The following is a 19,559-nucleotide window of genomic DNA, read 5'->3' on the forward strand; positions in this document are numbered from 1 at the left end:
ACCAACACCTTCTAAATATACAGTAGCAAAGCTACAGCCCAACTCTATGTTAGTGAGTTATACAATACGCACAGTCCAAAATCCAACAAAATGGGAAAACACCATTCCAAATATTCTACACACTTGCTCTACACTGGAGAGCAGAAAACAGAACATTTATTAACACAACAAAACACGTTCTGGCTACCTGATCAAACTGCCCTTCGTAAACACAAAACCACCACCTACATTTCATTATATAGAACTTCAGCCATCCAACTCAAAACCACATTATCACTGCACCAAAATCTTACAGCTAAGAAGAAATCAAGCTTGGCTTACAAGGCACCTCCTTACAGCCTTTAATACCAAACCAGGCAACTTACTTTAAGCTAAACTCTCAGAACACACCTCACCTGCATTCTGATGGTTTGTCATGAACACTATGGTACAATGCTAAAATGCTAGGATCTTGTTTTTCAGGGCAGTGGGAGCCAAGATTGGTTGAGATGCCAAGTGTTAATGCAAAATGGGGTTAGAGAATTGTAATTTAAATGCATCCTTTGATAGTCTTGTGTTTCAGCCATCCGTTTATATGCAAAAGCAGTTCAGCAGAGGAAACAAAGGAAGGCTCTAAAAAAAAGGTTCACCAGCAAGTTCTCCATTAACTTTTTCCCCTGCATGCAAGAAAACAACCCTTAGAGGGATGTGGTACATACCTTGAGGGTGAGGTCGACGGTAGCGGGAGAAACTGGAGTTAGGCTGGAGCTCTGTTGTAGAGTCTCCCTCCTAGGGAGGGGAAGGGTGTGGGGCAGGGGCACCTGAAAGGCAGGCAACACACATCACATTCTAACTATGTCTACTACAAAAGCCCCAGAAAAGCAAAGCTCAAGCTTTATTAAGTGAGCTACAATTTCTTCAAGGCTTGAGCATTTGGCAGGGAGATTTTGATAAAATAAGGTGAAAATCTGGTAGGCGGGGAAAGGCCATTCAGCAGGTGCTGAGGTGCTTCTCATCTCTCTTTAAGAGACTGAAGACTAAGGTTCTAAAGTTTCTATGTCTTCTGCATAAACAAATGCCAATTTTCTGCTTTGGGATTTACCTCGAAGTACCATTTCAGTTACTGATATGCAAAAATTCTTCCCAAGCCAAGTCTGTCCCCTTTTGTACGAGTACAGTACATGGGGCTTCATGACCTTGAGTTCCAAGATGCAGTTTCTGAAAAAAGGAAGCTATAAACCTCCAAAGTCACAGGACCATGAAACAAACCAAAACAGATTTGCCATCCAGTAACTCAATTCAGTTATCTTCTCTTTGAAAAGATGAAAGATGTGAAACTTAAGGAAATAAACTTGATACAATGCTACTGCTATCTTTAACCGAGAAAACACTGATGGATTTACTAGAAGTTTTAAATGAAATGTATCGAAAATACTGCAATGGCCAGTCTATTACTGCTAATCATTTCTTCTTCCATTCAGACCACAGCTAATGGACTCTGACTAGATGAGACAAGGCTAATCCAAGAGACAGATACTGAAGCTTTGAAGCAGGTGATAGCACAAATCCTTTTGTGGCCAAGACCCCCTACTTCCTGTGTTGGAAAGCCAACTCCAACACACCACAGGGGAACATACACTAACATCATCAACACAAAAGAATTCACTCTTCTACACTAACCACCAAAGACACAAACACCACCACCACCAGAAAATCCAGCAGAAGAGGAAGTTCAACCAGTATTGCTTGAAATCTGCTTTAAAGGATGCTGCAGTAAGTTCTTTGATGGAATTCACAAGCCATCTTCATAAAAACCGGAGATCCTACTGTATGATTCTTTCTTCCTCCAATCAACAAGTGACTCATCTCTGAGCTAATTCTATTCCTGCTACTCAAACAACAAAAACCACAAGCTCAAAGTTCCCCAACATCCTCCCAGCACACTCTCAAGACAAACTTCATCTCAATACAGGTCACAACCCAACTCTCAGTCACTACACCATGCTCACACAATCAGGATCGTTGCTTTACAAGGACTGCAAACATCTCATCTCCATAGCATATGAACAACTGAACGCCTGCTGTCTGCTTTCAGAAACCATTAAGCTGCTCCCTTTACACACAGTTGCCGTGATTTCAGGCTACAGTTCAAAATTCCTTTGTCTATAAAAGCCTTTCTTCAAACTCACCTACAGAGCTTTGCTACTGGTACCACGTTCAAGTCCCAACTGCTGCTGAGAGCACACTCCCTCATTATGCCTATTTTTGCTTTTATAGACTTGTCCCTAGAAATATCTTCTCCACTTTCTGTGCTCTTTAGCTCATCGTGGTTGTTCGAAAGACAAGAAAATACCTGAAGAATTCCAGAACAGATACTAATCAAACCATATGTCCTTCAGAGTAAGATTACTGGATAATGCGCAGCTAGTTAACATGAAAGAAACCCTAGTGGCTTGTTTACTGAAGGAACTATCTTGTGCTTTAAAGAAGCGTGAAAATATTTTCTTGTCTTCAAAGTCAAGACGATCACTGCAATAGACTTACGTTCGTCACCAAAGTCTCCTCCATTTTTGTACTGCTAGTAGCCACTGTGTTAGGATGAGAAGAAGGTGTAGTGTAGTCTGTTACAGACTCCTGTGAAGAAAAATAATTCCATTAAAATATCTCCCTTACCTAAATTAGATTTCAATTTCTTGGACAGGTATCAGCCTTTCTACAGGAGGAGTTCACCAAGCAACAGAAGACTAGAATTTCACACCAGATTTTTCTTAGAAGGCATGTCCAGCAACCCTTACTACTGAATTGCTACTGAGGTCAGAAGAATTCTTGGGCAATTACAGTTTGTCTCATGACCTCAAAATGTGCATCTGGAGACAGGTCCAAATACAGTCTGTAAAGTAAGAATATACAGAGCGATGTACTGCCTGGGCAGTAGACGTACTGACTGTGATGGTGTAACCAATTATCATTTGTCACCCAAGATGCTTTAGCTACCTGTTGGAGGTTTTAGCCTATTTAAAAAGTAAAATACATTAGCTGAAAGCTTTCTGTAGCTTTAAATAGATACAGAAATTTCTTGGGTAAATCTATAACAAGTAAGGCCCTCCAGATTAGAAAGAACACATAGGGATGGCTGCAATTTGCAAAACAATTTTCCTTCAAGTCTTGCCTCTGAAAGTCGTAAGACTCAGTTTCTCTGGATGGTGGAGTCTACCTTCTGATTTCTGCATTGGGCAGTGATTTCAAGGAAGAAAAGGACTGGAGTGTTGAGTCTACCCAGAGGCTTTCCTTGAAGTTTGTCACAGTTAAGTGGACCTTAACATGCTCAATGAACAAGGTCCACTTTCAGGGACCTAGCTGTAGCCAGTGACTTACTGCAGTTGTAGGTACGAACTGCCCGATGAAAGAGTCTCATCAATAACACTGCCACCTCTTTAAGGAATGGCCTCCTGGGAACAAGAGGCACTGGTACTTCTGTGAAGCCATGTTCAAAACTGATTTTTAGTTCTTGTCGGTGGGTATCTACTGAGCGTATTCTGGCCAGACAAACAGGCATTATCAGAACCTGAGCCATAGATTTTGTTAAAGAATGGTGTGATCCTAAATTAGCCAAGATCCACTCTTCAGCAAGCACCACAAACAGCCAAGTTTTACCTGTCTGAAGCCCAGAAAAGGCTCTTATCGTTTTTATGGAACCAAATACCAAGAAGGAACTGAAGGACAAATCAGCAGCAGAACTGTTGATGAGTGCCTGGACTTGCCAACACATAAGGATTTTGAAGGCACAAACCACATAATGCTTGTTTAGTTGCATCCAACTGGTATAATGATAAGCTATTTAAAAAGTGCATACTCAATTTACTCCTTAAGCCTATGGCAATGTCTCCTAAAAGAGCAATTAAAGCATTAAGATACTAACTGGGCAAATAAAAAATCTTCCTTAAAAGGATGAGCTCATTTTGGTAGAAGACTAGGACAACATAATGGGGCAAGAGAGGACACAATGTGCACATTTGACTTATTATTGTATTTATGAAGGAAACTGAGAACTATTTTCTCCATTTCGTTTTCTTTTACTTGTTAAGCTAGTGAAATATGAGCTATATGATGTTTCTCACAATCTGAACTACTAAACTGCAAGTTGCATGTTTATATTGAATTCCAATAGGCAACCTTAATTTGGGTAGAACAAGGCAAGCACATGAAGCTGCTTTAATCACAAGATCCTTCTAACGAAGTAATTAACTGGCTTCGTGGTTTTTTAAGATGCTTTACTGCATAAGCAAGAGGAAGTTTTTAATATAAACTTTATTAACATTCCTTCAAGGTTTGGATGCAAGTTTTACAGCGTCTCAGCACTAAAATTCCTTACAAAAGAAATCAGATCAAGACTATGGCTAGCTTTCTCATTTTGGAAACTTACAGCTCTTTAAAAACGCTTTTTCACTAGAATTAAAAACAAACCATCATATCAGTGCTGGTGCCATTAGAAGTACATGTGCAATGCTGAACCATCTGACAATGATTAGTTACATGCTGAACATGCAGACAAGACAGTGCTTTAGCCATAAGACAACCACTCCATGAACTGTAGGTTAACCACCATCTATCATTTACTGGTACATTAGGTCTAGGAATCTCTTAGATATGGCTTATCACCATAAGCTTCTGTAATTCAGATACAGTGATTCTCCTGTACAACTGTTTTACTGAAGAAACCGACTATTTTATTATAAACCAGTAACAGTAATAATAGCCAGAGCAAAAAGCTCTGGCTTTTTTTGAGCTACCTATCAATTATTCGTACCTGAAGAAAAAGAGGTGAATTTTTTCTAACTACATACTTTGCCCAAAAAGAGGTCACAGAACCTGAAGTGACTTTATGAACAAAAGGATAAGGCAGACAGAGCTGACTTTGCTATAAAGGATAAGGATGCTATACGGGCTTAATTGCCTATTTGATTTATTCTTGATTTATGTAAATCACCCAAACCAGAAAGCCTGAAAGATACTCAAAATTTATTGTCAAGTACAGCCTATGTCCTTCTAGACATCATCTCAGTAGGACACGGCCATTATCAGCTACCTCTGCAAACATTTCATTGCCATGTCCGCAACCAGGTATTGATCATTCCTGTGATTTGAAAGCTTCAAAACTTTAGACAGCATAGGGTGGGGAAAGTCAAGGGGTAAGGTTCCTGATAAGGGTACCTGATTCACAGACTGACATCAAATTGCCTTTACTCCAAATATACTGCAAACCACAAGAGAAAACAGCTACAATTGCTTTAGAGCATCATGCTTGTGTTCTAAACTTACACTTCCTGCTAGTATGAGTTGATTGATATTTCTACAGTTTCTAAGGTAAAACAGTCTTGTATAACTAAATGCACATGCTCTTATTAAGATGTTTGTTTTGGGATGGATGGCGTACTCTTACAAAGCTGCTGCTTCTGAAGGAGGACAACTGGCTTGACTTTTACAGACATTAAAATCACCAGATACACTAAAGAAAACACGTCTTCCTGGAAGCTGAGTGGTAGTCTGCAAGAAGGATGTTAAAGGGTGTCAAAAGAGAAATCACCTGTTTGCTAAAACTTCAACACTGGACACTGAAACAACAGATTAAAGATGTCATCACTTCCTCATTAAAGAGCAATGGAAAGAGTACAAAGACAAGAGAAAGCAGTTGCAATACAAACAGTACAGAACTCCAAGGCTGGAGCAGTATTTGAACCCATTTTAAAAGCCACTTTAAGTAGCAGCAAGACTGGTTTATTCCTGCAAAATCTAGACGAAGCTCATCTTATCCAATAAATCTGCAGGTTGTTGGTTCAACTTCCATAGAATTAAGTATAAAATATGACCACCTCTTTCCTAGAAAAAAACCTCAAAACAAACCCAAGACTTGCTGATGCCCTGGAAACTGCTCATGACAAAGGAATTCAAAAGCAAACCTGGAACTGTTGAGACAGGAATATTTAGACCTATTATTAAATGCTTCTATTAACAACCACTTAATGAGTAAATTATTGGGGATTTTCATATCCAGCACAAACTGGAAAGTTTCCTTTCACTCTGCTGTTCCCTACAGACAACAGAAGCCTGGCACTTCAATACTGTGGTAGTTAAAAAAAAGTCAGAAAGGTACAAAATCCAGACTTCTTTTTTGAAGATCTCATACTTTAAAAACACAATTGTAGAGAGGCAATTATGCTGATTTTGGTAGAGCTACTTTCTATCAAGCTAGTGTGGAGTAATCAGTGAAGATAGCTTTCCTATTCTGTATGTGGCTTTGAAGAAACATCTCCTCCTCTTATCTTGAGCTCTGGTCACAGGAGTGTGAAATACAGCGAGAAAACATAACACACAAACAAACAGCTTTCTTACCGAATAGTTGAACAGACTGGTGGTTATGGCTCTACACTTCTGCTTCTGTATACAAGAAGGGCACTTTAAGTGTTTCTGGTACCAACGTAAACTATTCACATCTACTTAGAAGATGGAAACTGCCAGGAAGGATGTCAAATCCCAGCACCGTATTTTTTTACTTATTTGCCATTCCACTCAAAAAAATCAAGCCTGCAGCTACCGTGTCAGACACAAATATCCTCTTTAACAGTTGCTCTGTAACAACACTTCATTGACATAGTGTCTTCTGCTTGCAATGACACCTTGGCAAAAAACTGGCAAAATTGTTGTGTTTTGGTTTTTTTTTTTTTTTGCTTTAACTGTGGGTCACAAAGATACATTGTGAGTGATCTGCATTTCAGATTCTTCAACCGCTAATGTAACTTTGACAGAAGATCAGTTTTCCTGAAAGGCATCACAAAATTTCTGCTTAAGACCAGGAAAGGGAAGACTAAGACAACATGCAAATGAATCTAAACTCACAAAACTGCTTCACAAACATACAAGAAGCATTTTTCCTTTACCAAAGCAGGTGGAACTATTAATTAGCAGCTACTCAAACTGCATGATTTCTTTACATTTGACAGACAACCATAGCTCTTGCTCAAGACACAACACTGCTGTAGTGAGGTCAGTCCCCAACACAGGTCCTTAGGTCAAAAGGAGAGCGCCTTTGTGGATGTTTTTCAGCCAGTGCTACCAATGCACCACAGCTAAGAACTGAGCTGCAGAACAACAAATCCTGACAGCAAGTCACCATCTCATTGTTACAGAGAAGTCAGGGGAGTTCCACACAGACAACTACAATGAGTCCTCAACCTCCTGAGGGAGCTCTGCAAGGGAAACCTTGACAATATCCAAGCCAACAAGAGCTGACATACAGACCCTTTAGGTACACTGAATATTCCTGCTTTAGAGAGTTCTTTTTTCACAGAACAGCACTCAATTCACAGCTTCGGGTCATCCAGGTACTCAACCAACGATTGCACACACCACTTTACTCCCGTTCTCTGCTGAAAGTCAAGCACTCGTCTTGCATATATCGCATATATCTGAGTTTACAGAATCTGCCTGTACCAGGCTCCAGTGCCACACTTTCTACAGCAAGGCTCAGGACAGAGTTTTCACATTTGCAAGGCAGCAAAAAAAGTCTAAAAACTTTCAAACTGATCTTTGTACAGGGGTACGGCAAACAGCATGTCTTTGTACCGCTTCCGGAGAACTGTTTAATTCAAGCAGTACCAATATGTTTCATATCTGCTATCCAGTGGACTCTGCTGTCAGGGTAATTACCCACCAGCAGGCAACCAAGTGTCAATGACATCAATGTAATCATATTTTACACATAGTGCTCAGCAATTTGTTACTATTTTTCTTACCTTTGTGTTTGTTCCAAACTCTGGAGCAGACACAGATATCATCGTTCCTATTTCCGTGCTCAGTTCACTTGCTGCTTTGGTTTCCTTTGCAGTGACAGGTTCTGGACTTCTGACAGAGGTGGGAGATGGCTTCTCCTGTCCCTCAGGTTCTCCCTGTTGGGCATCCTTCACCTTCCTGTTCTTTAAAGAACGCTCTTTCCCAATAGGACCAGGTTTATACTCTTTGTTTTCTACCGGACTCAAGTCTGGAAGCTAAGTTAGTGTTAATTTGTCAGTTATGTCTTCCCTCCCATGTCCTATCCCACAAGAATATTCTAACAGGCTTAAACCTAAAGCTAACAGGCTTAAACCTAAATCTCACAAAGCTTTCCTGAAGGGTAAGCATTTTCTAACAGATAAATCATTTGAGACTAAGTTATTGGTATGTACATGAAATGCATTCATTTTGAACAGGAGGAATCTACACTGTTTTCAAGCAATACATGTTTTATGGGTAGTGGCAGAGTTCAGCTAGAATAGGATCTAGTTAAAACCTACAGAAGAAAGCCAGTTTGACTCTCCTCATGTATAAGAAGTCTTGTGGCTTCTATACTTTTTTGTGCTTTTCTTATACATACAGGTTTATTTTAATTTTCAGAGAATCAGGATTTTACAGGGCCCAGGAAACTAGAACAGAAGACTCTACCTTCATTTGAAGATATCTCAATGTATGGATTTTGGCAGCATTTTTCCCTAGGAATTGTGAACTAAGGGGATATCCAAAAAAACCCCCAAACCTACACACAAGTGTTGCCTTATATTGCAGACACCATGGCTGGAATAACTGCTGCAATTCAGTAGTTCCTTTCTGTGCAGCTGAATTAAAGCAGAACGAAGGGCCCCAGGGAACCTGAATGCTCTGCTGTTTGAATAGCCACATCCTTTCTGGCTGAGACTACTCAGCCCATTTCACTACAGAGCAGCACAATGATTCTTTAAAGGCAGTCCTGAAAATCCTATTCCTTAAGCTTTGATAGCAGAAAGACAGAAGCTGCTGGTATTGTCTCTATAAATACAAACCAGCTGTTTCAGGAGCAGATGACTCTTCACAACACAATGCCTTTGGGCTTCGGGGAGGGTGGAGTTTCCCAAAGGTATTGGGTACCCTCAGGAGGCCAGCAGAGACTAGCTTTCAGAGGAAAGGAAGAAAACAACAGTAGCACCAGATGTCTGAGCATTCCAATGCAGCAATCAGGAACACGAGACTCATCTCACCCCATGCATTTTTTTCCTCTAACAGTTTACAGAGGCAGAAAATCCTCCAGACACTTTAAGGTCACACTTGGAAAGGTAAACTGCTTTGTTTCAGGTATGGTCCTCTCACATTGCCCATATCAGTCCAACAATACTAACCTCCAATCCTGAACATAAGTTTGTATTTAGGCTTCATAGCAAACAATATTGCTATGGGGGTGGTGGGTGTGTAGGAATTGTTTATTGGGATTTTTTTTTGTCATCAAGACAGTTAAAGGATTACAGCCCTCTCATTCAGAAGAGCCACAAAAATGTTAATCTCCAGTTAATTTACCGTTTAGTCACATGTTTTGTCTTTCAACAAAATCTACAACAGTCTTTATAACTATAACCAAGCAGAAAAAAAGGAACTTTGTATACAGTATGAAGCAGACTGACTCTCTATATATTTATTTAACTTTAGAGTTCAGTATCTTTACATGATTTCCTGAGAGCATTTTAGGCATGCTACTAGTGTATCTGAGATACAGGTTTTGAACGTGCTGGGTTACTACAATTCACTAGTAGTATTAACTACTGTGTATTTCTCTGCTGTATGCTTTTTGTATTTTGCAATAAAACCCATGAACTGCAGCACTCCCATGGAGGACCTCATGTAGCAGAGGTTAAATTCATCCTACATGTGACTGCACTTTTAGATTTCAGCTTTTTTTGGAGACACCCCCCCCCCCCCGCCCCCCCAAACACAACCAACACAAAGAAACACCCGGTCTTCTAGAAAGACAAAAGGGCTTTAATTACAGCAGGACCACTGCCAAATCTCAGACATCAAGAGGAACTGAAATAACTGGTTCTGTAAGTCACCAGCCAAGTTTATTTGCTATAACCATCTCTTTCTGGGAGTAAAATGCTGATGCTGAGTGCTAGTGATGCACAGATAAGTATGCATTGGAGGTGGAAATAACAGGAAAGTATGTTTCATTAACATGAAAGACCACCAAGTGTAATAATCTAAATGACAGTAGGAGAAAGTATGGCTCCATATGAGTGGTAACAATGGAAACACAAGATGATGACAAATGAACGGAGCCCCTAAATCTCTGGAGTGCAAGCGATATGCTTTTTTTAAAAATTGAGATAAATTTGATTACCTATTTGATCTTCCTAGATCAGCTGCAAAAAAATCAGTTATCTACACACCTGTACATTTGAATTTGAAACTTCAAATTAGTGGCTCTAACATTCCCCTCTTACCACAAAACACTTCTTTTCCTGCAACGTGATGTATTACTCATCTTCGTAATCTGGCTACAAAACTAAGCAGGGCACCATGCATCATTTAGAGGGGGCAAGGCAGGCATGGCGGCAAGATCTACTGAAACTGGAGATCTATTCAAGGCAGAAAAAGAATGACTGCTTCAAAACAGCTCTCAAAGCCTGAGTGAAGCAAGCTCAAGAGAAAACCAAAAACCCCAAACTACAAAACACCACCAAAATACTCCATCCTATCCACAGCCTCCCAACAAAACTATCACAAATCCATACGCCTATCTCTGCTGCAGCCACATCCCTTGCTCCAAGCAGAGAGCCAATGGACAAACTCTGCTGGGCTACGATGCTGCTTACTTACACTTGCTTCTTGAACCGAATTCCCCACCTTCTCCCCAAGAAGCAACATGTTGATTGTTTTAGGAAACAAAAGGGGAATGCAATTTTTAGAGGTCCAGTCCTAACTGAATGAGTATACTATTTCATCATTTATAACCTCTTTCTGGCTGAACTTCAAAAGTTTATACTGAAGATATGACCTTTTACCTTTTGTGCTTTGATGGGTCCAGCTCGAGGCTGTTTCTGTCTTTGCTCTTTTGGTTCTGGTAGCTTGTCAGTGGACTTCTCAGAAAGTACAGGGCCAACTTCATTGTCACTGCCACTGGAAGCTGGGGCTCCAAACTGAATAGTTTCTATGCCAAGATCTACTCCACCTTCTTGCCCAGGCTTTGTCCCCTAGTTAAAAAGGGAAACATTCAACACATTTAAAATGTTTTCTAGATCAGTACAATGCCAGTGGTTCAGAAATGAGCACAAAATATGCTCAGCTAAAAAACACTAAAAGAGTACTTTTATCTTCTGCCAGCAAAACTATTATTTGTGACTGCAACAGATTTGCAAGAGTAAACAATGCAGGAATGTACACTTCCTCCTCCTCAAGTTCCTACTATTTATACAAGCTCAAGAGTAAGAAAAAAAAAGCAGTGAAGGAATATGTAAACAAGACCAAGACGATAAACTGGTAGAAAAGGGGGAAGGGACAAGTGCAGTATCAAAACGTCCAGATTCAGGTTCACAACATTCTCCTGAAGTTTCAAAAATTAATGTTCAATTCAAGAGGAACAATACAAAATTAAAAAAGATTTCCAGATCTCCTTTTATGCAGTCAAAATGGTCTCCTAAGAGAGTTACGTCACATTCTTACAGTTTAAAATAATAAAGTCAAAACCAAAAAAGCCCAAGAAAACAAAGCCACAGGACTTTAAATGTAAAATTTAGGGCTATGCAAATTCCACACAATAAGCAGAGCTAATGTAGTTAGAGATACTAAAAGCAGTAGATGCTTCTGATTTTTAATAAAGAGACACAAAAGAAATTTAGTTCCTTGGAGACATCCTGCTTCTGTCTACATTGCTGAACTGTACACAAATGTTCACATGCAAACTAGGCAATACTTTTACTTTAAAAATGCACCGAATAACAGCTATCAATAGACAAAAACTCAGCCATTCACAGATTCAAGAGAGCAGTTTTTCCATGATGCAATCATAAAAGCACTAGCCTGCATCCTGTGTTTCTGTACTATCTCCTGCCTTCATAGAATTCTACACATAATAGTTTCAGTATGTGCACACCTGAATAAACGGATAGTTGGTACCCAATCTCAATGAGATATAATTTGGGTAAGCTTCACTCTTCTTCCCTTCATTCTTACCTCTGGAGATGTAGCTGAACCAAAAGACGTCAAAGGCTTGTTCCAAGCACTGACCGAAGGTGGCTGAGGTGGGCTAATGGGTCCCACTGACAGTTAAGAAAAGAGTTAAAAAAAATTTATAGATTTCTTGATTAAATAAGCTTTGGTTAAGAAGTTGTTAACCTATTCAGTAGTTAACAAAATGCCACCTATTCAGCTGCTTTCAAGTGGGGCAACCATCATGTTTGGAAGCATGACCAAGCACAACAAAACAGAGATTCCTGAAGGGAGCGGCAGCTGCTCATTCATAGTGAATGAAGAACGTAACAACAACATTAAAATACGGAATAATATCATACTGCAAAAATCTTTTCAGCGGCATTTATAGGTTACAACACTGCACTTGGGAATGCTGCCCTCTATTCCCTGCGCAAAATACATTTGCAGTTAGAAATGAGCCATCAACAGAGAGAGCTGGCAATCAGCATTCGCTAACTGTAACACTTGCTCCCACCCCAAATCCAAAAGCCACCACTTACATTTTTTGGAGATGTCATTTAGAACTGCTGTAGACGGCACCTTGTTTTCCCATAATTCAGTTCCGAGACCATTATGAGCCTGGGTGTTTTGCAGAACTTTGCCTGACACTGTGTATTCTGTGCTGGCTGTCCCTCCTGCAGCCTGGTTCTGTGGCTGAACTGGAGTCTGTGGCTGACCTGGAGTCTGCGTTGTACATGGAGGTTGTGCTTGAGCTTGTGCCTGAGCTTGTGCCTGCTGTGCAGCTGCAGCAGCTGCCTGTTGCTGCTGCTTTTTGGCAAATCTGGGTGGGAGCTTGGAATTCTGACCTCTGCCTTTTTCGCTTGATCCTTTTTTGGTCCAAACCTGTAAGCAGAAGCCAATTTTATTCTTAGAGCTGACAGTCTGTATTGACACCAACTGTACATTTTGTATAGCAGCAAAAAGCAAACTGATTAACCCCATCTTAAGTAAGTTTATTTTTTTAAGGGGTATTTAACCACAGGAACAATTTCTCATCCCTTTTTCTTTTGGAATCAACTGATAGACGAAGCAGTAGTACAAATCATTTATCACAATATGAAAAATGTGTTTTCTGTTTGCCAGTTCCACCCGCCTGACAGTGCCCAATCAGGAAGTACAGAATCCTAAGACTACTAAGCGAAAATTAATTTACTAATTGCAAACAACTTAATATAAATACAACTATCTAGTTATAAGGTGAAAATACAGCTTCTTCAAAAGGAAGCTTCTGCACACTTCACAACATTCCCCATATTGCAAGGAGCTCTTTCCCACTATAAATGCTGGTCTTGTACCTGCACTGTTTGTTCTTCCTTCTTTCTGCGCTCTTCATCTTGCAAGCGTTTCTGTTGCTTCTTAGACACCACTTCTGTGAAACCATCATCATTCAAGTTAGATTGGGAGTCTTCAACTACTGTCACTTCAGGGTGATCATCAATGATCACAACACCTACAGAAAAAGGAAAGGTATAGATGCTGCTGTTTTAACAGCTTCAGATGCACTGCACCAAGCCAAAAATCTGCTTTAGAGTGGAAGCTATTTCTCCACAGACACAGATGGTGGCCCTGATTAAAGGTAAGCTTCTGCTTGCCAAGTGCTTTGCTGTTCAGCTTGAAGACAAGGACAGTCTTCTTTAAGAATTGAAAAATGGGAGGTTCCTGTACCAGACTCTCCAGGAAATAAGAACTAAAACATAGTAACGAATAATGAACAGCCTTCCTGGATACTAGCTGTAAGCTTAGCAGTGATATCCACTGCTTTTGCTTATGAAGGTTATAAAGGCAAATTAGAACGTGGTGGACAATGATATGAACACAGTTAAGATTACATGATGGAAAACTGTTCTTATCTATGCAAAAAACCACACAATGAGATGTGCCACCTTTCAGAGACACACATTATTAGTTCAGTACGACAAATGTAGCAATACTCAACTCAATTACACAATTATACTAGTGTTTAAAAAAAAATAATCACTCTTTCTTAAGTTTTCAAATATCTAGCTCTATATGCAGCAAAGTTATCAGGATTACAAATTCTTGTTAGCATATTATCAACACTTACTTGCGTAATTATTAAGATCAAATTGAGACAAGGCATCCACTTTTTCCTTAGGCTTCTTTGGACCAGCCTTAGGTTCTTCTCGCTTTTTGCCACTTGGATCCTTAGCACTCTTTTGTCCTGCAGCAGTAACACCTCCATCCTCCTGATGTAAAGCACTGTTGTTGGTGGGATCAACACCAGGCACAGCTGCTGTCTGCTCCTCAAATGGCCTGTATTAGAAAAAGAAAATGGCGAAAATTAATGACCAGCCACAGAGGACACTCAGGAAGGAGCTAACAATCTAATGCAGATCCCATTGCAGGACTGCAAGTGTCTACTGTGCAGCTCTTAGTAGGCTACAGACTTTTACTTCCAGCTCCTCAATGAGAAGCAGCTTAACAGTAAAAGCTGTTTTGTGGACATATCAAATGTCCTACTGCGAAAAAGAATCATAGGAAAAGAGTGTAATTTTAAGGTCACCTCTGGCTTGGCCTATGTAGAGGTACCAAAACTCAAAGTACGCAGTTTCAGTATACTTTAACTGCTGTAGGGCCTTCCATGGAAAAAAAACCCAAACCAAACCCAAAACCCAAACCCAACAGAAGCTTACAGTATGCCACGTGAACAAATACAAACAAGGTACAACATACTTGCTCCACAGGCTCACTTGCTAAAAGCTATCTGAGGCCGTAAGAGTCAGATTCACAGCATTCTGACTTTGCTGTGGAACCTTGAGTACCCAATTTTTGCTTCAACATCACTTTTAAGTGACTAGTCACAGGAATTCTCAGCAGTTTTAACTCTGAAATTAAAGCACTGGTCACAAGTTTTTAAAGCCCAGTCAAAACCTGAACTTACAGTACAGCAACCTACAAGCACAAGAGTCCTACAGTACACAGTAAGCATTCAACAAATAAATGTCTTGTCCTGCCTCCCACTTACGAGACTACTGTGCACTGTGGCTACAAAACAGTGAGCAAATAGTAACATTAAATAATTATCAACTCACAGTCAAATTTAGCACAGAGAAACAAAGTATAGTCTCAACGGCAAGTATTCATCAACATGCTTGTCCCTTTAGTTGATCGATGCAAAATGCAATGCAGCAATTTACATATTAACTGCAAACCCGCTCACATTACATTGCACCTTACACCCAAATCTTGAGAAATACAGCTGTATTCAAACAGCACTACAATTTATTTTTTTTTAATTAGGCATTTTTAACACTGTGCATACAAGAATACTTTGCTCTTAGCTCCATGTTCCCAGTGTCTGTATAAAACCAGAAAAAACAGAAAGTACATAGCCACAGGTTCATGTGTTTGTTTTGCCCTCTTTTCTACCATTCTACAGATCTAAAATAACTGCTAATGATTTTGAACCACAAAGGACAACAGAAGATCATGACCACATGTGCTTCCTAACAGAATATGGTACTCACCCTCTTTTTCCACTTCTCGGTGGAGGACCACTCCGTCTCTCACTCCTAGGCCCCGAGAAGTTCCTCCCTGGTTTAGCTGGACCATTGTTGCCACGTCGGTTTTGACGGTCTATTCCAGGCCGCTGACTAGAAAAACTTCTTTTGGCTATTTCCCTTTTTGGAGCTCCAGTGTTTTCTCCTGCCTTTGCAGCCACCTGTGCTGCTGCATCTGCTGTTTTCTTTTCATCCCTCTCACGCCTCTCATTGAAGTCACTGCTTTCTGATGCTGTTTCCCACTCTTCATTTGCCTGGTCTGAAGAATTCTGGTTGGACAAGTCTGGTGTCTTACTTCCTGACACATCCAGAGCAGTGTTGGAGGGCTCATTAACTGCATTACTAACTGCGGCACTTGCTGATGAATTGGTTACAGCCTCACTTATCTTTGAGGCGGCCTCTCTTTCTTTTAGGCGCCTGAATCGTGGTGGCTTATCTTGCCTTGGAGGCCGAGCCGGCCTTTGTCTTCGTGGTCTGTCTCTATTTGGGTCAAACTTTCTCTCAAATTTTGGAGGCCTTTTATCAACTGGTATAGGACCATAATGTTCATTTCTTCTTGGAGGTTCCCCATCTTCTGGTTTAATGATCTCCGTTTGCCTAGGGTTCCATTGATTGTCTCTGTAGGCTGGTCTCCTTATTGTGGATGGACGTGGAGGACGCCCCCCAGGATCCCTGCCACCACGTCTATACATTCCCCCTCTGCCTCGTCTAGAAGGCTCTCCTTTAGGAAGAAATCCTGGTTTGGGTTTGTTCTCATCATCTCTTATGTATGTTTTTTCTAAGGATCTGCTGTCTACTCTGATACTGTGTTCAGGTTTGAAAGACAGGGGCTTTGGAGGCTTCTTGCCATCAGCTCTCTCTTCTCTTTTTGGGTGCTTGCCTTTGATTAGACTGTCTTTGTCTGAAAGCAGCGTGTCACTTGCGCTTTCGTGAACTTCGCTGTCAGAATCTGTCTCTGAACCATGCTGTCGCCGCCGTTTTGGGATTACTTCAAAGTCAGAGCTCTCACTACGAGTTTCACTCTCTTCTCTTTGCCTAACAGGCCCCGAAGGCACATGCTCTGTTCTAGGCTTAGGATCTCTGTAGTGTGGGTACTCTCTATTATGGCCTCTACTGCCCCGACCACGTCCTCCGTAAGAACCCCTGTAGCTACGACCTCTAGAGTAATACTCCCCACGACCTCTGCCTCTGTATCCCTGATCTGGGAACCAGTCTCTATCCCTAGCTTCTTTCCAGTATGTCCTAGGGGGTAAGCCAGGCTCTCTTTTTACTGGCCTAGTTTCTAAGCGTGGCTTCTCTACAACCTCCTTGCTAACGACCTTCTCAGTCTGCTTTTCTTCCTTCACTGCAGTAGCTGGCTGCTGAACATGGGGCTGCTGCTGTGCTGCTGGGTGAGCAGGCAGGGGCTGCTGCTGCACTGCAGGGGGGAGCTGCGGAGCGGCAGGCTGGGCAGCCGGTAGCGGCTGCTGGACTGGAGGCGTGGGTGGCTGAATTGGAGCTTTAGCTGCGGTCTCGGTTTGACCGCTCTCCTGGCTTGCTGGTGTCGGAGCAGCATCCTGGGTTATCTTCTTAGCTAGAGGAGTGCTGCTGGAGGCAGATGTGTCTGGCTCAGCCTGAGGCAGTGGCACTGGAGGTGCTTCTTTTTTGTCACTTTTTTCAGACTTGCTAGGTTTTTCATTAGCTGTCTTTTCTCCTTCTTTCTCCTTCCTCTGTTCACGTTCTTCTCTCTGTTCACGCTCTTCCTTCATATCTCTAAGCACAGGTTTTTTAATAGGACCCGATCTTCTTACTGGTCTATCACCGCCTTCGTCTCTCCTGCCATAACCTGGCCTAGGACCCCATCTTGTTTCAGACTTAGGTTTGAAAGTTTTTTCAGATTTTGGTCCTTCTGACATTCTGTTATTGATCAAAATTTCTTTTTTTGGCTTAATCTCGAGTCTCTCAATTGTCTCCTTTGTCTCGACAGGCCTGTTATTTAATTTAGAGATATTTGTTGCTGTCTCATTCCTCTGGTCTTCTGATTTTAGAGAGTGACTTGAACCATGGGAAATGCTTCTCTTTAGAGAAGAGTGACTTTCCCCCACAGGCACCAATTCTTCCGGAGAGCTGCGTGTACCTTTCTCATTCACTCCTTCAAAATTAACTGCAGTGTTAGGTGTGTCAGTCTGGAGAGGCTGTACATCTTCCAAAGGCCTGCTTGGGAACTTCTGTACTTCTACTTCTGATTCTCTGAAAAAGTCTGTCTTTGGATGAGAGTCCAATTGGTTGTGTTCTACAGGATAAGCAGTGGCAGGGACAGCAACTCGTTCTTGCTCCAAGTGTGCCTCAGACCTAAGCAGCAAGCATTCAAGAATGTTAGGGCTGAGGGGAAAAAAATTACTCAAATATTTACTTAAATAAAATAATTTCCTAGGAAGGATTAATGTAAGCTCTAGGAAATTATAAGTATTAATTCTCATAGCAGCTGTAACTTGTAGAGGTTGCTTTTTTTTTAATCCTTTTTTTATTCTATCCTGGTTAAAAGTCCAGTGTCAAATGTGCAAATTAGCTATACAAATCTATTATTGTTAATGGCTATACATGCAATTTCAAATGGAGCCCCCTAGTTAGCAGGCTAGTATCACAAGTGTTACCTAGGCAGCAGTACCGCAAAAATTTCGGGGTACTTTTAAGATGTAGATGATGCCTTCCTGACCACTCATCATGCAGCAAAGGTCAAAAACTGACTGTGTGCTTTTATACTATTTGTACTTAAAACACCACTTTTGAAACTAATACACATGAGCAGAAGTTCTCTGATATAAGGATGACGGAGGGCAGACGGAAAACAGGACAACACTGTAGGAGTGTTCCATGAAACTGAAAATTCAAATATTATGATATTCACCGTTCATCAGATTAGGTTAAGGATTCTAAACAACATGTGAATTTTCTTTCTACACCCTACTACAGAGCAGGCGTCTTGTTTTATGCAACAGTGTGAAGTACACTGCAACCCCCAGTCACAACTCCTTTTAAAGCTCTGTGTGAAGAGCAGCTATAACTCAGTCAGTTTAAACTGTTTTGCAACAGAAGTTACACAGCCAAGTCTGTAAGTACGTATGGTTTGGGAAAGTGATGTGCAGGAGTAAGTAATCCAGGCTTACCTCAAATCATCAGGCTCTTCTAACACCTTAGGAGGAGAACTAGATTGCTGAGGTTCTGCATGGGGGTATGGGTCTGACCCCCACATCATGCGGGGCTCTGACAAAGGAACAGTGTGCTCTCTTGCTGAGCGAGCTATATGTTCAAATGAATCTGAACTAGTTGCTGATCCCTCTATCTGGTCTCTTCTCATCAGTGGTTTGGGAGGCATAATTCCTGTGACAGATTTAAGTTCAACAATTTTATCATTAGCAAAGAAAACTATCGCAAGACAAAGCGTATCGGAAGGTACAGAACAATGCTATTCTGTCTCCTCTGATCTCCCTTCCTCTGTACCTCCTGCTTTTGAAACCAAATGTCTGCTCACTACCAGCTGACCTTAGAATAACTAAATCATATTCATCACTAGTACCCTACATACCAACAAAAGGAAAAGCTGTCTGCTTCCACTAGAATGGGAAGAACTAGGTCTGCAGACCTGTGAACTTGTGAAGTTTCTGCTCTGAGATCTATATGGCAAATGACAAGATGAGTGTACAGACAGGTGGGGGTTTTTTGTACTCAACATATTAAGGACTCTGGGTCCTTTTTTCTGGTAATGTTTTAAAGGAATTCTGCAGTTTTCACTGTCTTTGCTTAGGTTGCCATTTCCTCCGTTCATTCCTTGCACTCGTTCAGGATATCCAGCTAATGAGGAGTAAGGGAATGGGCAAGTAACTCCGTTACATTACATGCCAGACATTATTTATGCACAAGAGCTTTCCAAACTGTGAGTCAGATAGTCATTCCACAAATTAAGAAGGACTTTTTAGTGCCAAGAATCTGAAAACACAAATTTAGTAAGGCTGCAGAGGTGCTAATACATAATATAAAATCAACAATATTTCATGG

The 19,559-nt window shown here is 40.9% G+C and overlaps 1 protein-coding gene across 22 annotated transcripts in view; it reads right to left on the reverse strand.

Moving 5' to 3' along the window:
* Positions 1-19,559, reverse strand: part of PRRC2C (proline rich coiled-coil 2C) — a 75,192-nt gene that overhangs the window by 19,822 nt on the left and 35,811 nt on the right. For 12 of the 22 annotated variants that reach the window (XM_080407303.1, XM_080407288.1, XM_080407297.1 and 9 more), the window contains exons 15-24: positions 18,671-18,884; positions 15,492-17,855; positions 14,069-14,277; positions 13,299-13,453; positions 12,504-12,846; positions 11,986-12,071; positions 10,818-11,006; positions 7,770-8,021; positions 2,524-2,613; positions 699-800 (exon numbers count right to left, since the gene is read on the reverse strand). In XM_080407303.1, the coding sequence (XP_080263429.1) occupies positions 699-800; positions 2,524-2,613; positions 7,770-8,021; positions 10,818-11,006; positions 11,986-12,071; positions 12,504-12,846; positions 13,299-13,453; positions 14,069-14,277; positions 15,492-17,855; positions 18,671-18,884 (4,004 nt within the window). The remainder of the gene's footprint in view (positions 1-698; positions 801-2,523; positions 2,614-7,769; positions 8,022-10,817; positions 11,007-11,985; positions 12,072-12,503; positions 12,847-13,298; positions 13,454-14,068; positions 14,278-15,491; positions 17,856-18,670; positions 18,885-19,559) is intronic. The other 10 variants (XM_080407292.1, XM_080407291.1, XM_080407301.1 and 7 more) reach the window with 7 other exon arrangements.

The sequence above is a fragment of the Falco punctatus genome (genome assembly GCF_963210335.1).
Source record: "Falco punctatus genome assembly, chromosome: 11".
In the NCBI taxonomy this organism is placed as follows: domain Eukaryota; kingdom Metazoa; phylum Chordata; class Aves; order Falconiformes; family Falconidae; genus Falco; species Falco punctatus.